At 40.2% G+C, this 16,271-nt stretch overlaps 1 protein-coding gene across 1 annotated transcript; it reads right to left on the bottom strand.

Annotated features, from left to right (window-relative positions):
• Positions 1–4,871: 4,871 nt before the first annotated feature.
• Positions 4,872–11,511, bottom strand: LOC115173709 (splicing factor 3B subunit 4). The gene is made up of 6 exons (XM_029732037.1): positions 11,423–11,511; positions 9,800–9,928; positions 6,582–7,124; positions 6,115–6,276; positions 5,623–5,784; positions 4,872–5,203 (listed from the first exon to the last, which is right to left on the bottom strand). The coding sequence occupies exons 1-6, from the start codon at positions 11,454–11,456 to the stop codon at positions 5,031–5,033; spliced, it is 1,203 nt and encodes a 400-aa protein (XP_029587897.1). The 5' UTR covers positions 11,457–11,511; the 3' UTR covers positions 4,872–5,030.
• Positions 11,512–16,271: the final 4,760 nt, after the last annotated feature.

Below are 16,271 nucleotides of genomic sequence, written 5' to 3'. Positions count from 1 at the left end.
TCTCCTTATTGGTCAAATAGCCCTTACACAGCCTGGAGGTGTGTTGGGTCATTGTCCTGTTGAAAAACAAGCGCAAACCAGAAGGGATGGCGTATTGCTGCAGAATGCTGTGGTAGCCATGCTGGTTAAGTGTGCCTTGAATTTGAAATAAATCCCCAAAAATGTCACCAGCAAAGCACCTCTACACCATCACACCTCCTCCATGCTTCAGGGTGGGAACCACACATGCGGAAATCATCCGTTCACCTACACTGCATCTCACAAAGACACAGAGGTTGCAGCAGCGGTAACTCTGGGTCTTCTTTTCCTGTGGCGGTCCTCATGAGAGCCAGTTTAATCATAGCGCTTGATGGGTTTTGCAACTGAATTTGAAGAAACTTTCAAAGTTATTGAAATTTTCCAAATTGACTGACCTTCATGTCTTAAAGTAATGATGGACTGTCATTTCTCTTTGCTTATTTGAGCTGTTCTAGCCATAATATGGACTTGGTCTCTTACCAAATAGGACTCTTCTGTATACCACCTCTACCTTGTCACAACACAATTGATTGGCTCAAACGCATTAAAATGGCAAGAAATTCTACAAATCAACTTTTAACAAGGCATACCTTTTAATTGAAATGCATTCCAGGTGACTATGAGAATGCCAAGAGTGTGCTAAGCTGTCAAGGCAAAGGGTGGTTACTTTAAAGAATCTCAAATCTGAAATATATTTTGATTTGTTTAACACTTTTTTGGTTACTACATGATTCCATGTGTTATTTCATAGTTTTGATGTCTTCAATATTATTTTACAATGTAGAAAATAGTAAAAATAAAGAAACCCCTGGAATGAGTATATATATATATATATATATATATATATATATATATATATATATATATATATATATATATATATATATATATATACAATCAATTGTGTTGTGACAAGGTAGAGGTGGTATACAGAAGAGTCAAATATATATATATATATATTTTTTTTTATGTATACATTTTAAACATGACAAATCTGAGGGGGCATGTACCCCCTAGGCATGTCGCCTCCGCATTCCATAACAATGTTCTCAAAAAATTCACCTTCTGATTATGTTTTGCAGGCTTGTTTATTTTAACGGTTAAGGAAATATGTAGGCTATTTGTTAAGGGAAATAGTAAACCCGTTGAGCATCAGCAACAAATCGCGCCAGTCTGAGGCAAGGTCGATATAGATGGAGGCAAAGCATGCACATTTATTGTCTTGCCAAAAGTAGCACGGCTTCAAGATGATGGTCAATCGTTTTGCGATCTTTGCAAGGTCACAAGTGTCAGTTTATTATTTCAGAAATGGTCTGCCAATAACATGCATTACGGACGGTTGTCATTCAGTCGACACGGAATCCCCCTTTAAAAACCTGAGTATGACACAATGCCTAGTTACCATCCCCCTCGCCAACACAATCATGATGAATCGCCTACGTGAAGGACGACGGCAAAATTATAACACATTTCTCCATTCAGGAGCGATACGACTGCGAAATCATGATAGTATGCTACCATTAATATCTTTTATTTTGATAATTTTATTTTGGATTAGCCTATAATTAAATATTTAACGTAGTGCAACAAGACCAGCGCGACTTTTACAACTGACCTAAAGCAATTAGCTCAATTGTTGAATGAATTATCTAAATGCAATATTCAACATATTTTCGGTAATATAAACGATTTAAACCCAAATGCAGTTCCAATCTCTTCATTTGAACGGACATTGAATTGTCGTGACTGCGTTTTTACGCAGGGAAGACTTGGGTATCATGTTAGATAGATAGGCCTGCTGTCATGTTAAATAGGCTACAAGAAATATCAATAACATCAATAATTTTAGTCTGTATTGAGTCTGCATCGACCTGCATAGTCGCATAAATAGATAGGCTACATTTTAATAAAACACGATATGATTTTCACATCCTAAATCGTGGCCAGTGGGTAAGATATTTTGGGAAGCACGCACATCCACATTCGTATAACAACGGAGTCGGCCTATGTAGTCTAATTATAACTAATTTGCCGAGTTTCATTTTAGTGAAGGTAACAGCATCATCTCACCGTAATTATGGACATGGATTTCACTATATCCCCAGCTTGAATTCTGTCAACAGGATGACAGTGCGTTGATGCTGCTGCTGCTCAAACGTGGATAGGCTCCCCGTAACCCAACTGACTGAAGAGGAAGCGTGATGCTAGAACCAAGAGGTACCACCTCAGTGGGTACCACAAGTAGCATCGTAGATTCGCCCCCCCCATCTCTCTGGTCCTCGGCAGAAATATACCTTTCACGCACCTTGCCACGGTCTATCTTAATGGACCTCAAGTTATTAATTTATCTTAACCCGTATTTCAAACAAATTTTAAGTATTAAACATCCATTTTGCTTTCGCATTAAATGTTGCCCACCACACCCTCTCATCATCACACACACACGATGCTATTTGAATCATGTGTAGGCCTACATGTGAAAGCAAGCAACTATGATGTATAGCCTATTGATATTTATCAAGGTGTTGGTATGTTTATGTTTCAAATCGATGAATGTATCCTAAGCTTTAGCTGTATTAGGCTTACATACCCTGAATGAAAATATGTATCTTTACCACTCACGCAAACATGTAGGCCTACAGCCTATAATAAGAATTGCCTCCCTTTCAGTGATACACTTTAGTTGCCAAATGTTGTATTACTCTGCTCCAATTCAATGTTCTAATAGAACAGCTTAAATATAATGAGTTGTATGTTTCTTTAATCGTTGGAATATGACTAATAGTAGCCCCTAATCAACAGGCATAAGAGGTCTCTGAAACAATATTTTCCATGTAAATGGACATGTCTCCCTGAGCTGAATATCAAAATGCCAACCCCATATTTCTATCTCTCACACATACCTGCCTCTGTTTCTATGCCAACCACTGGCCCATCCCACCTAGTGACATCACAGGACCAGATGATGAGGAAACAAGTGAGCTGACGACCCGTGACTTTCTTGCCCAGCTCAGTTATGCAGAAAATATCAGTTATTCTAGCTCTATGAAAATTGCTAACTCTTATTTTAAAGGGGGGTTTAATCAACCAATCTAATATACGGTTTTAAGCCTCTTTGTTTGCACTCATTAATCACTCATTATTAGTGGTGTAAAGTACTTAAGTAAAAATACTTGAAAGTACTACTTAACTCTTTTTTGGGGTATCTGTACTTTACTTTTCTATTTTTGACAACTTTTACTTCACTACATTCCTAAATCAAATTATGTTATTTTTACTGCATACATTCTCCCTGACACACAAAAGTACTTGTTACATTTTGAATGCTTAGCAGGACAGGAACATTGTCTAATTCACACACTTATCAAGAGAACATCTCTGGTCATCCCTACTGCCTCTGATTTGGCGGACTCACTAAACATGCTTCTTTTGTGAATTATGTTTGACTGTTGGACCATGCCCCTGGCTATCTGTAAATTTTAAAAACAACAAAATTATGCCATCTGGTTTGCTTTATATAAGGAATTAAAATATATTTATACTTTTACTTTCGATACTTAAGTATATTTTAGCAATTACATTTACTTTTGATACTTAAGTATATTTAAAACCAAATACTTTTAGACTTTTACTCAAGTACTATTTTGCTGGGTGACTTTCACTTGGGTCATTTGGGTCTTCACTTTTACTCTAGTATGAAAATTGGGTACTTTTTCCACCACTGCTCATTATAAGACCTGCTTAATAAAAATAATTAGTAAAATAAGTACCCTTCACAATGTAAGGAAACATTATCCACCTAAAAAAAGAGAAACACTTAACACCACTTCGATACAGCTATGACTGGAATTTACTTTTTCGTAGCAGGTTAGGAGAACTTACACAGCAGGTTAGAATTAACGCAGAAGGTTAGGAGACGGAGGTTGAGGCTAAGAAAAGGCTTAGCGAAAATGCTCTCCTAACCTGCTACGTACGAAAATCACTTCCGGTCGTTGCTGTATCGAAGTGGCATGAAAAGAGACCTAGAAACCACGGAACCGGAAGTGAGCCCTAGCAGATTTTCACGGCCCAGAGAAATTTTACACGACTGCCTTGTTTTCGTGTTGTTGACCTAGGTCTGGGCTGACACACTCAATATTCTGTCTCCATGGTCAAGCTAGGTTGGGTCGTCACAATTAACTAATTCTCAAAATCCATTTTCAGCTGGCGCTCAGTGGCATCAACCAATATTTACTATATCTTTAAGAATCAATATCAATAACTTAAATGTTCAAAAATGGCTTAAAATATCAGTGTAATTATGCAGCCCAAAACATCCTCCTCCATAACCCACTACTTCAGAAAAGTGGCATCTGCCATAACCATGGCAACAGACCGAGTGAGTGCCTCATTCAACATGGACGCAACACAAACACATTTTTTTGTAGTTTGGAAGCAAGTGCAGAATTAGAATTTGTAATCTACCCATAGCTTTCTCTCAAGGCACTGCATAACATTGCTTTTTGTGGGTTTGTAGTTACTTCAGGGGGTTTAGAAAAAACACTTCATGTTTATATTAGGTGAAGAGGTTTTAGTTTCTATTAGGTCTGGAACCTATCAACTTAGGTGTGCTTGTCTGGTCAAAACATAACCATCCCATTCATCTTGTCATTATGGACATGCCTCACCTTCTCTCCTGGCTACCAATGGTCTCAAACAACTGGCCTTTTGATCACATTTGTAGTTTCTAACATATTTAGGGGACCAACTACATTTTGTGTGTTATGTTTGTACCAGGAAAGCAGAAGTTGATTGATATGATGCATGTTCTGAATTAAATCTCATCTGAGAGAACATCAATTGAAAGACCCAAGTTGTTGTATTAAAACCTTTATTCCTTGCAGGTTTGGCATCTGTACAGTGAAGAAAAAAAACATACAAAAAAATGGAGCTACACCATGTATCTAAATTGTAATCTGGAATAGAACTAAAAAAAAAGCATGGTTATGCGCCTTGCTGTGGTTTTCCGTAGTCTATGGGGGCATTGGTCCTCTCATGGGACCTCGAGGTGGGCCGCCGGGGGGCCTCGGTGGCATTGGAGGCCCCCTCTGGAAACCAAACGGAGGTGGACGAGGGGGACCCCCACCATAGCCTGGTGGGGGCATGGGAGGAGGGGGTCCTCTCATGCCTGGATGCATGGGGTGACCTGTGTGGATGGGGAGAGAGAGGGGGGGGGGATTCACACAATGAAATATCATCTCAGAGGAAGCAGCGCATTTCAACAAGGATATTAGGAAACAAAGCTCTAGGATATCCATCAAATTAATGTATTTATTTATTTATTTATTGTGTCCCTTTAGATACATTTGTGAAAATGTTTTGAAGCTAAACAGTGTTTGTTTACAACTACATACATTTTGTAAAAGTCCAAAAATGGGAGTACCAAATGCTGACTCTAGCTTTAAATATTAAGAAACAGAATAGTAACATAACCAAAAGTGATGAAATGTTTTACATGAATCAGGAGTCAACTAAAAGGCAATTATTCAACTGATAGATTTCAACTGATAGGAGTTGGAATCTCCTATCAGCTTATCCCTAGCCTTGTGAAGGCACAGCACTCACCCATGGGATGCCCATAGGGCCCTCTCGGTGGCATGCCCATGTGTGGATGAGGGGGCATGCCGGGGGGTGGAGGTGCCCGGTGCTGATTGGATCCTGGGGGGCCCGGTGGAGGCACCATACCCGGGGGATGGCCATGAGGATGCATGGGCATCTGGGGCATTCCTGTTGGATATGAACAATATCATTGGTGGTGGGCCTCAGTAGCTTAGTTGGTAGAGCATGGCGCATGCAACACCAGGATAGTGAGTTTGATTCCCGGGAACACCCATACGCAAAATGTATGCATGCATGACTAAGTTGCTTTGGATAAAAGAGTCTGCTAAATGGCATATATTAATGCACATCATCACACGCAATAAGCTCTCTTTCTTTAACCAGAAGTAGCACTAACTTACAATTCCACAGACTACAATTACCAAATGTAACAATTTGGGAAAACTTTTCCTGACAGTTGTACTCATTCCAATGATATGGTCGTGGTGAGTGACTTACCCGGGTGCATGCCCTGGTGGAAGGGTGGTGGGCCAGGTGGGGGGCCTGAGCCCCCTCCCTGGGGTCCTGGTGTCCCTGGGGCTGGGGGCATGCCAGGGGGCATACCAGGAGGCATGGATCCGGGGGGTGGCACAGGAGGGAAGGCACCAGGAGGGGGCATGCCTGGAAATTAAGATCCGAGAAAGAGAGAGAAATTGCACATTTTGTAAAGTTGAATTGAAATGAACTTGATGTAGATGTGTTACTGAAGTTATTAGTCAAGTTATTGTGAAGCCAACATAAAACTTTCAAATTGTGAGGAAAATCTAGTTTTTGACATTCTTACTCTTCCACAGAGCACAATCGATGGCTAAGCTATACAAGGCAAATAGTGATCCTATCTAAGTACACCCACAAAATACCCGAAGGAAGCTGAAATTAAATTCTTCAACCCTGGTGCACCCACTTGCACGCACACACACACTTACCAGGCATGGGCATCCCGGCTCCCAGGGTGGTGAGGACAGGGGTCGAGGCAGAGGGGGGAGGCGGTGCATCTGCGAATAGCTGATGCGGCCGATCGGCCTGGGAAAGCGGGTTTTGAGCTGCTAGGAGGCGTTCAGCGGCTGAGCCGTGCCGCTCGCCCTTGGAGTCCTTCTTGAAGGCATATGACACCGTAATGGGGCGGTTGCACAGGTACTGGCCGTTCATGGCCTCGATGGCTGCGTCAGAGGCGTCGAAACTGGCAAAGTTGATGAAGGCGTAGCCCTTGGAGTTGCCAGTGTCCGGGTCGCGCATGATCTTGGGCGTCTGGAGTATGACCCCAAAGGCGCTGAACGTGTCGTAGAGGAGTTTCTCGTCAATCTCCGGGTCCAGGTTACCGATGAAGATGTTTGCGCCCACATCCAGGTTTTTGTTGTGCGCTGAGGCCTTGTTGACACGGATGGGCTTGCCGTATAGTTTAATCATGTTCATAATCTTGATGGCATAGTCCGCATCCTCTTCACTGAGGAACTCAACAAAGCCATAGCCTTACGGAGCGGGGGGGGGACAGAGCAAAGAACAACATTCAATTATAACTGTTAAAGTCTCTTTCTGATCAGCATTATTGACAGGCTATTTGTTGCTAAAGGAGTCTCCAAATATCACATGACATCAAATGTTGGGTTTGCATTCATAGCATAGACCTATTCAATTCAATACCCTTCATACACTGAACACAAATATAAAAGTGTTGGTCCCATGTTTTATGAGCTGAAATAAAAGATCTCAGATATGTTCCGTAAGCCAAAAAGCTTATTTCTCAAACTTTCTGCATCCCTGTTAGTGAGCATTTCTCATTTGCCAAGATAATCCATCCACCTGACAGGTCTGGAATTTCAAGAAGCTGATTAAACAGTATTATCATTACACGGTGAATCTTGTGCTGTGAACAATAAAAGGCCACTCTAAACTGTGCAGTTTTGTCACACAACACAATGCTCGAGATGTTTCAAGTTCTGAGGGAGCGTGCAATTGGCATGCTGACTGCAGGACTATCCACCAGAGCTGTTGCCAAATCATTTAACGTTCATGTCGCTACCATAAGCCGCCTTTGTTGTTTTAGAGAATTTGGCAGAAAGTCCAACTGGCCTCACAACCGCAGACCACGTGTAACCATGCCAGCCCAGGACCTCCACTTCCTCCTCTTCACCTGCGGTACCGTCTGAGAACAGCCACCGGGACAGCTGAGGAAACTGTGGGTTTGCACAACCGAATAATTTCTGCACAAACTGTCAGAAACAGTCTCATGATAGCTCATCTGTGTGCTTGTCATCCTCACCAGGTTCTTGACCTGACTGCAGTTTGGCGTCGTAACTGACTTCAGTGGGCAAAAGCTCACTTTGCTCCCGGTGATGTGTTGTGCAGACCGCAGTACCCTCTGGAGAGCCTTGCAGTTGAGGGCAGTGCAGTTGTCGTACCAGGTGGTGATATAGCCTGACAGGATGCTCTCGATTGAGCATCTGTAAAAGTTTGCGAGTGTTTTAAGTGAAGTCAAATTTCTTCAGCCTCCTGAGGTTGAAGAGGCGCTGTTGCGCCTTCTTCACCACGCTGTCTGTGTGGGTGGACCATTTCAGTTTGTCTGTGATGTGTACGCAGAGGAACTAAAAACTTTCCACCTTCTCCACTGCTGTCCTGTCGATGTGGAGCTCCCTCTGCTGTTTCCTGAAGTCCACAATCATCTCCTTTGTTTTGTTGACAATGAGTGAGAGATTATTATACTGACACCACATTCCGAGGGCCCTCACCTCCTCCCTGTAGGCCGTCTCATCATTGTTGGTAATCAAGCCTACCAATGTAGTGTTGTCTGCAAACTTCATTATAAGTTGGAGACGTGCATGGCGGCCCCAGTATTGAGGATCAGCGTGGTGGAGATGTTTCCTACTTTCACCATCTGGGGGGACCCGTCAGAAAGTCCAGGACCCAGTTGAACAAAGCGGGGTCGAGACCCAGCGTCTCAAGCTTACTGACTGGTTTGGAGGTAACTATGGTGTTAAATGCTAAGCTGTAATCAATGAACAGCATTCTTACATAGGTATTCCTCTTGTCCAGATGGGATAGGGCAGTGTGCAGTGTGATGGCGATTGCGTCGTCTGTGGACCTATTAGGGCAGTAAGCAAATTAGAGTGGGTCTAGTGTATCAGGTAGGGTGGAGGTGATATGATCCTTGACTAGTCTCTCAAAGCACTTCATGATGACAGAAGTGAGTGCTACGGGGTGATAGTTCAGTTACCTTAGCTTCTGCATATCTGTGTTCCCAGTCATGAAATCCATAGATTAGGGCCTAATGAATTTATTTAAAATTGACTGATTTCCTTATATGAACTGTAACTCAGTAAAATCTCTGAAATTGTTGCATGTTGTGTTTATATTTTTGTTCAGTGTAATTAAGCAGAATTCTGCATTTTTCACAAAAGATAAAACATAACAAATATCTTGCTGCGTATTGTAAACACAGACCACAAAAGGTTCCTATTGTAATTTCTGTTCGGCATCAGACATATTTTGTGCTTCAGTTGCACTTCTCTAATTGGATGAGAATTCACCAAAGGGCATTCTATCAGCAGACAGCGCTCTGACTGACATGTAGCTACTTTTTTCTGGTACTTTTCTCAGCGTAACCTCATTTTCTCTGATAAAATGCAAGATTAACTTCAAGCAAAACATTAGGAAATGTAGCTGGGTTGCATTCTTTCGATGATTAACATAAATATGACAGCCATGCATTGTTTAAGCCAAAAATACCTTGTTTTTTCATTGTAAGCTCATTTACTTGTATGGCTGCTAGCCAAACAGTGTTGCACTTCTGTTGTCATATGATGAAAATGAAGCCATTTTCTACCAAATGTGTTGCACTAATGTGTTATCTGAAACACGACTTTCAATATAAAACGCAGGTGAACAGGTTTAATATGCAGATTTTTGTATGGTCTGCGTATTGAAAATGCAGATCTCTGAATTCTAACACAACCCCTGATTACTACCAGGAGCAATTTCTGTCAGTGTTTATTAATCTACAATGGTCTGTCTTTTTTGTATAGGCTATTTCGACACAGTTCCTATTTGCAAACATGAGTGTGCCACCTCACCACATTTTATTGGTCTTATCGGTGGTAGAATGTGTCAGTTTTGTTACCAATGTGTTGTTTATGAGTGTGTTACTTACCTTGGTGTTGTCCCGTGACTCTGTCTTTGGGCATGTGTGTGTTGACCACAGGCCCAGCCTGTAGGAAGAGCTCCCACAGCAGTGGCTCTGCCACTTTCTCATCCAGACCACCCACATACACAGTGGCATCTAAAGTGATCGAGAGCAAAACCACATTTTTATTTATTTAACCTTTATTTAACTAGGTAAGTCAGTTAAGAACACATTTTTATTTACAATAACGGCCTACCAAAAGGCCTCCTGCGGGGACAGGGGCCTGGGATTAAACATTTAAAAAATAAATACAATATAGAACAAAACACACAACACCACATAAAGACAGACCTAAAGACAACAACATTGCAAGGCAACAACACAGCACGGTAGCAACAACATAACATGGTTGTTAAGTGGATGTGTATAAACCCAAACAGAAGACCTTGCCATATGAGATATTTCAAGTTGCGTTGAAACGACTAACGTTACCTGTTTTTAGCAACACCTTCCCCATGTACATAATCGGTTCCTATTACATTACCGAGCAGTGCACAAGAAAGCTGTAAATCTACTCTTTTTACATCCCGTCTGTGGTGGTTCACTAGAACAAACCCTGCAAAATGGGCAGTGTTGCCAAAGACAGGGAATAGAAGTGGCAGGCAGCCCAGTGTTAAGAGTGTTGGGCCAGTACCCGAAGATCCGTCGATATGCCCTTTAACAAGGCACTTGACCCTAATTGCTCCAGGGGCACTTTACTGCTATGGCTGACCCTGTAAATCAACACTGTTTTACATAGAATTTCCTGCAATTCTACAGATTTTGCCATAGAGTGGAGAGAAATGTTTGCAGTTAAAAAAAAATCTGAGTGAGACTGACTAACAAAATCAATGGGGGCCCCCAGGCTCTGATTCGACCTTGATTACTACAGGTTTAGATAGGTAACTTAGTTTAGCGTCCAGCTATCTAAAACAATATATACTGACATAGTCACTCAATTAGCCTATCAGTGATTTACATAAGAGAAACTGTTGATGCACAACCAAATTTCAAAATGGCATTCTACTTATATTTATTGCTGAAGTCGATAAATGACACCTTAGGACATGGCAAAATAATGGCTTACACCCACTGACAAAGCGTTTAAAATGCATAAAATTCACTTTCAGGATCCATATTTTTGTATTTTTAAGGTAAAGGACACCTGGCCTTATAGTTAATGCCTTTCGGAATACAAATTTTACACTAAATATTAACAAGAAATTCCTAGGAACATAAAATGAACCGTACACTAGGAATGACCCAGCTAGTTACCCATTCATAGCCCGACAGACACCTAGACAAATCTGACGAGTCCGTCAGGACATGAAAATACATGGCTAGCGACATTGCCATGTAATGTCTTGTATCTGTATTTTCAGGTCATGTCTATGTATCTAAATAACTAGCTTGTTAGATATGACAAACGTTGGCTCGTAAACGAGAATGAAGCTAGCTAGCTTCGTTTGGCAATGGAATGCAGTCACACACGCAAGGGGATATGGCTAACTACTTAATTGTAGTGTTCAGGCCATGCGTTCAAATGTGATTGAAACTACCCGTATGTCTACATTTGATGAAATTCATTGTACGTTATAAAGACTTATATACCTTGGTTTCGCTCCGAAATTGGTCCCGCCGCCATATTAAAACCGGCGTGAGGGCAGAGTTATGTTCATCTGATGGGCAAGGAACATATCCGACAAAATCAAAGAACGCGATTAGATAAAGTCGCCCTCTAGTGGCGGGCTGTCTGTAACGGTGAGCTCTCGTTCAAGATGCAGCTGATATCATTGATATCATGGATATCATAGATTTGCACACCTGGATTGTGCAATATTGGCCCATTATTCTTTACAAAAATTCTTCAAGCTCTTTCAAGTTGGTTGTTGATCATTGCTAGACAGCCATTTTCAAGTCTTGCCATATACTTTCAAGCCGATTTAAGTCAAATCTGTAACTAGTCCACTCAGGAACATTCAATGTCTTGGCAAGTAACTCCAGTGTATATTTGGCCTTGCGGTTTAGGTTATTGTCCTGCTGAAAGGTGGATTTGCTCCCAGTGTCTGTTGGAAAGCAGACTGAACAAGGTTTTCCTCTAGGATTTTGCCTATGCTTAGATCCATAACTTTTCTTTTTATCATAAAAAACTCCATAGGCCTTACCAATTACAAGCATACCCATAACATGATGCAGCCACAACCATGCTTAAAATACTATTTTAGACTGGTACTCAGTGATGTGTTGTGTTGGATTTGCCCCAAACATAATGCATGTATTCAGGACAAAAAGTGTATTTCATTTCTTTGGCACTTTTTTTGCAGTATTACTTAAGTGCATTATTGCAAACAGGATGTTTGTTTTGGAATGTTTGTATTCTGTACAGGCTTCCTTCTTAGGTAAGTATTGTGGAGTAACTACAATGTTGTTGATGCATCCTCAGTTTTCTTAGCCATTTAACATTTAATTCAAAAATCATGTTAAACACCATTATTGCACACAGAGTTAGTCCATGCAACTTATCTGACATGTTAAGCAAATTTTCACTCATTAAGTTATTTAGGCTTGCTATAATAAAGGGGTTGAATACTTATTGACTCAAGACATTCCAGCTTTTCATTTTGAATTAATTTATAAACATAATTCCACTTTGACATTATGAGATATTGTGTGTAGATCAGTGACTCACAATCTCAATTTAATCAATTTTAAATCCAGGCTGTAAAACAACAAAATGTGTAAAAAGTCAAGGGGTGTGAATATTTTCTGAAGGCCCTGTATGTACAGTCTAGGAATTTAGGCCTATATTTATTCTTGGCAAATTATTGCACTCACAACTGTTTTACCCTATCATATCATAATTCCAAATAAGGTTGTATTATATTACTATATTGTTGACAAATAATAATAACTTGCCTAAACAGATAAAAGGGTCAAAACTGTTGTAATGAATACTCATTGAGAAAAAAAGTGTAGATTCACGTGCAGAGCGCGGCAGGTGTTTATTTCGCCTTCGCAGAAGGCAAGAATCGTGGTCACAGGCAGGCAATGGTCATACACAGTGCTTCACGGTTGGGATGGTGTTCTTCAGCTTGCAAGCATCCCCCTTTTTCCTCCAAACATAATGATGGTCATTATGGCCAAAACGTTCTATTTTTGTTTCTTCAGCCCAGATGACATTTCTCCAAAAAGTACAATCTTTGTCACCATGAGCAGCTGCAAATTGTAGTCTGGCTATGTTAATGGCAGTTTTGGAGCAGTGGCTTGTTCCTTGCTGAGCGGCCTTTCAGGTTATGTCAATATAGGACTCGTTTTTACTGTGGATATAGATACTTTTGTGTCTGTTTCCTCCAGCATGTTCACAAGGTCCTTGCTGTTGTTTTGGGATTGATTTGCACTTTTCGCACCAAAGTACGTTCATCTCCAGGAGACAGAACGCGTCTCCTTTCTGAGCGGTATGACAGCTGCATGGTCCCATGATGTTTATACTTGCGTACTATTGTTTGTACAGATGAACGTGGTACCTTCAGGCGTTTGGAAATTGCTCCCAAGAATAAACCAGACTTGTGGAGGTCTACAATTTGTTTTCTGAGGTCTTGGCTGATTTCTTTTGATTTTCCCATGATGTCAAGCAAAGAGGCACTGAGTTTGCAGGTAGGCCTTGAAATACATCCACAGGTACACCTCCAATTGAATCAAATGTCAATTAGCCTAACAGTAGCTTCTAAACCCTTGACATCATTTTCTGGAATTTTCCAAGCTGTTTAAAGGCACAGTCAACTTTGTGTATTTAATCTTCTGACCAACTGGAATTGTGATACAGTGAATTATAAGTGAAATAATCTGTCTGTAAACAATTGTTGGAAATGACTTGTGTCATGCACAAAGTAGATGTCGTAACCGTCTTGCCAAAACTGTAGTTTGTTAACAAGTAATTTGTGGAGTGGTTGAAAAACGAGTTTTAAAATTACTCCAACCTAAATGTATGTAAACTTCCGACTTCAACTGTATAATGCTCAGACAAGAGAGTTGTTGTAAAAAGTACAGGGAATTTATACTCCTCTATATTCTTTTGGTTAACTTTCTTTTAGGTTACCATAACTTTAACTGACTAAAATCCTTAAACATGCATTGAGTTATAGCTGGTGATACACAACCAAAACTAACTGAATGTAAGGACCCTGGGTTAAAATGTAGTGCTTTAGAATGGAGTTGACCTGACCATGTCCTTTTTCTAACTCACTCAGACACTTCGTTGAACTAGAGTTGTCAATTTTTTCCATGGGCCTAAGAACAGACCATTTACATGTTCAGTTTAGAAGCTACAGTACAGCCTACACTGGACAGTGAAGCTAAACTTTTAATTTGGCTCTATACTCCAGCATTTGGAATTTGAGATCCAATGTTTCATATGAGGCGACAGTACAGAATGTCACCTTTTATTTTGGGGTATTTTCATCCATATCTGTTTTACCTCCCCTGTTATAGGTAAGGGTGAGAGGTTAGCATGTCTTGGAGGTATGATCTTTTTTCTTGGAACTTTCTCACTCATCATTATTTACAATTAATTCATGATTATCCGTATTCACGGTAGCATTCACATTAATATCGCAGTGTTCAAAAACATATTCTATTCTTATTTACAAAAAAAGTGACTCCAAAGTGACACAATACAATATTTACCATTCATTTCTATTGGGAACAACATAATCCAAAACACAACCAAAACAAACTGAAAATGCATCCAACAAGTTTGTAGTCACAAGCTTGATGCAGTCATTGCGTGCTAGGAATGTAGGGCTAATTACAAAACTTTTGACTATTTAATACAGTAAATTTATCCTAGTACTTATACTAGGGGGGGCTGGATACATAAAGTGCTTTCATTTCTAAAAGGGGAAAATAGATAAGTATGAAAATATCCTGAAATTAAAAGTGACATTTTGTACTGTCGCATCATATGAAACATTTGATCTCACATCCAAAATGCTGGAGTATAGAGCCAAATTAAAAGTTTAAGCTTCACTGTCAAAATAAATATGTAGGTGAGTGTATAATGTATACTATAAGACTGAAATGAATGGCAGTTCTTTTCCCGCTGTACAGTTTTTAAGAGGTAATGGACATTTGTTTCCTTCATCCTCCTGAAACCGCTTGCCAGTGGAGGCGACAGTGGTACATGTTGCCAGGAAGGAGAGCAGTCCTCAGACCTGTAGTCTTTACCTGAGCCTTGACCCACCGCACTGTCAGAGCTGCATCTCCTACGAGACTCGCCTGGTCTGCGGACACTTCTACTGTGACCAGTGCAGGGGCCACGTCGTTAATCAGGCTTTCAAGGACATCGAGGGCCTCTCGAGCTACCCCTGTCCTACAGTATGTGCAACTCTATCTGTCAGTTAGGAGGCACAGTGCCTGAACCAGGGATCTGCAGTAATAGCCCGCCCACTGTGTCTGTGGACTTCAACAACCCCTCCTCTGGGACTTGACGAAGGACAGGAGAAAGGCACTTCGGAGTCTGTTTTAGTGGAAAAACAGACTTAATCTGAGATTCAGGTTTTTTTTGCAGATTTTCTTTAGCAGAACTGACTTTGTCATGAGGAAGTGTGCTCCAGCAAAATACATTTTCATTAATTCCTAATGGAAGGCATTGGAAGCAGTGAGAGTTGTTTTTGACTGCTTTATTGCATTTTATGTATATAAATTGAAATACAAACCTACACTGAGTAAAAAAGTAACAATTTAAAACTGGTCATATAAAATACATAAGAACAGTATAAAACAAACAAAGTTTATATAGATAACATTTTGTTAAAGGATTTATGAATCATGCACATCTTGATAAGCTAGAAGGCAGGGTAATAACAAAATGATTGCCGCCTGTGTAAAAAGGAATTACACTCAAATGTTAGTCCCACGTTATATTAAGTGTCGCTTAATAACTCAGTTGGTAGAGCATGGCGCTTGCAACGCCAGGGTTGTGGGTTCGTTTCTCACAGGGGACAAGTATGAAAAAAAGTCTGAAAATGTATGCACTCACTACTGAAAATCACTCTGGATTAGAGTGTCTGCTAAATGACAACAACAGAAAATATGTAATTACATTGTAATTACACAGACAGGTTCAGTGTAGGTACACATTTTATCAATCTGGATACAAATTACATGTGTAAAAATGTTGCAACAAACTGAAATTGATTGAGTTAAAACAGGTAACAGTACTCTTACAACAATGTGAACAATGTACCTGTCAATGTAAATACTACCAGGTAAGATTGGTAGTTTTAGTTATACTTTATATAAAAGTGGGAACCAAACAAACAACTTAATTTCCTGAAGTACAACATTTTTTTGACAATGTATATGATTAATGGTAGCCATACAATTGCCATAAAAACCGTGGGTAACTCACCATACATTTATTTAAAATGTACATTTATTTTTTTGACCTTTTTATTTATCT

Source organism: Salmo trutta, chromosome 34 (genome assembly GCF_901001165.1).
Source record: "Salmo trutta chromosome 34, fSalTru1.1, whole genome shotgun sequence".
Classification (NCBI taxonomy): domain Eukaryota; kingdom Metazoa; phylum Chordata; class Actinopteri; order Salmoniformes; family Salmonidae; genus Salmo; species Salmo trutta.
The sequence above is the reverse complement of the archived record's forward strand: the minus strand, read 5'-3'. Positions and strand labels throughout refer to the sequence as shown.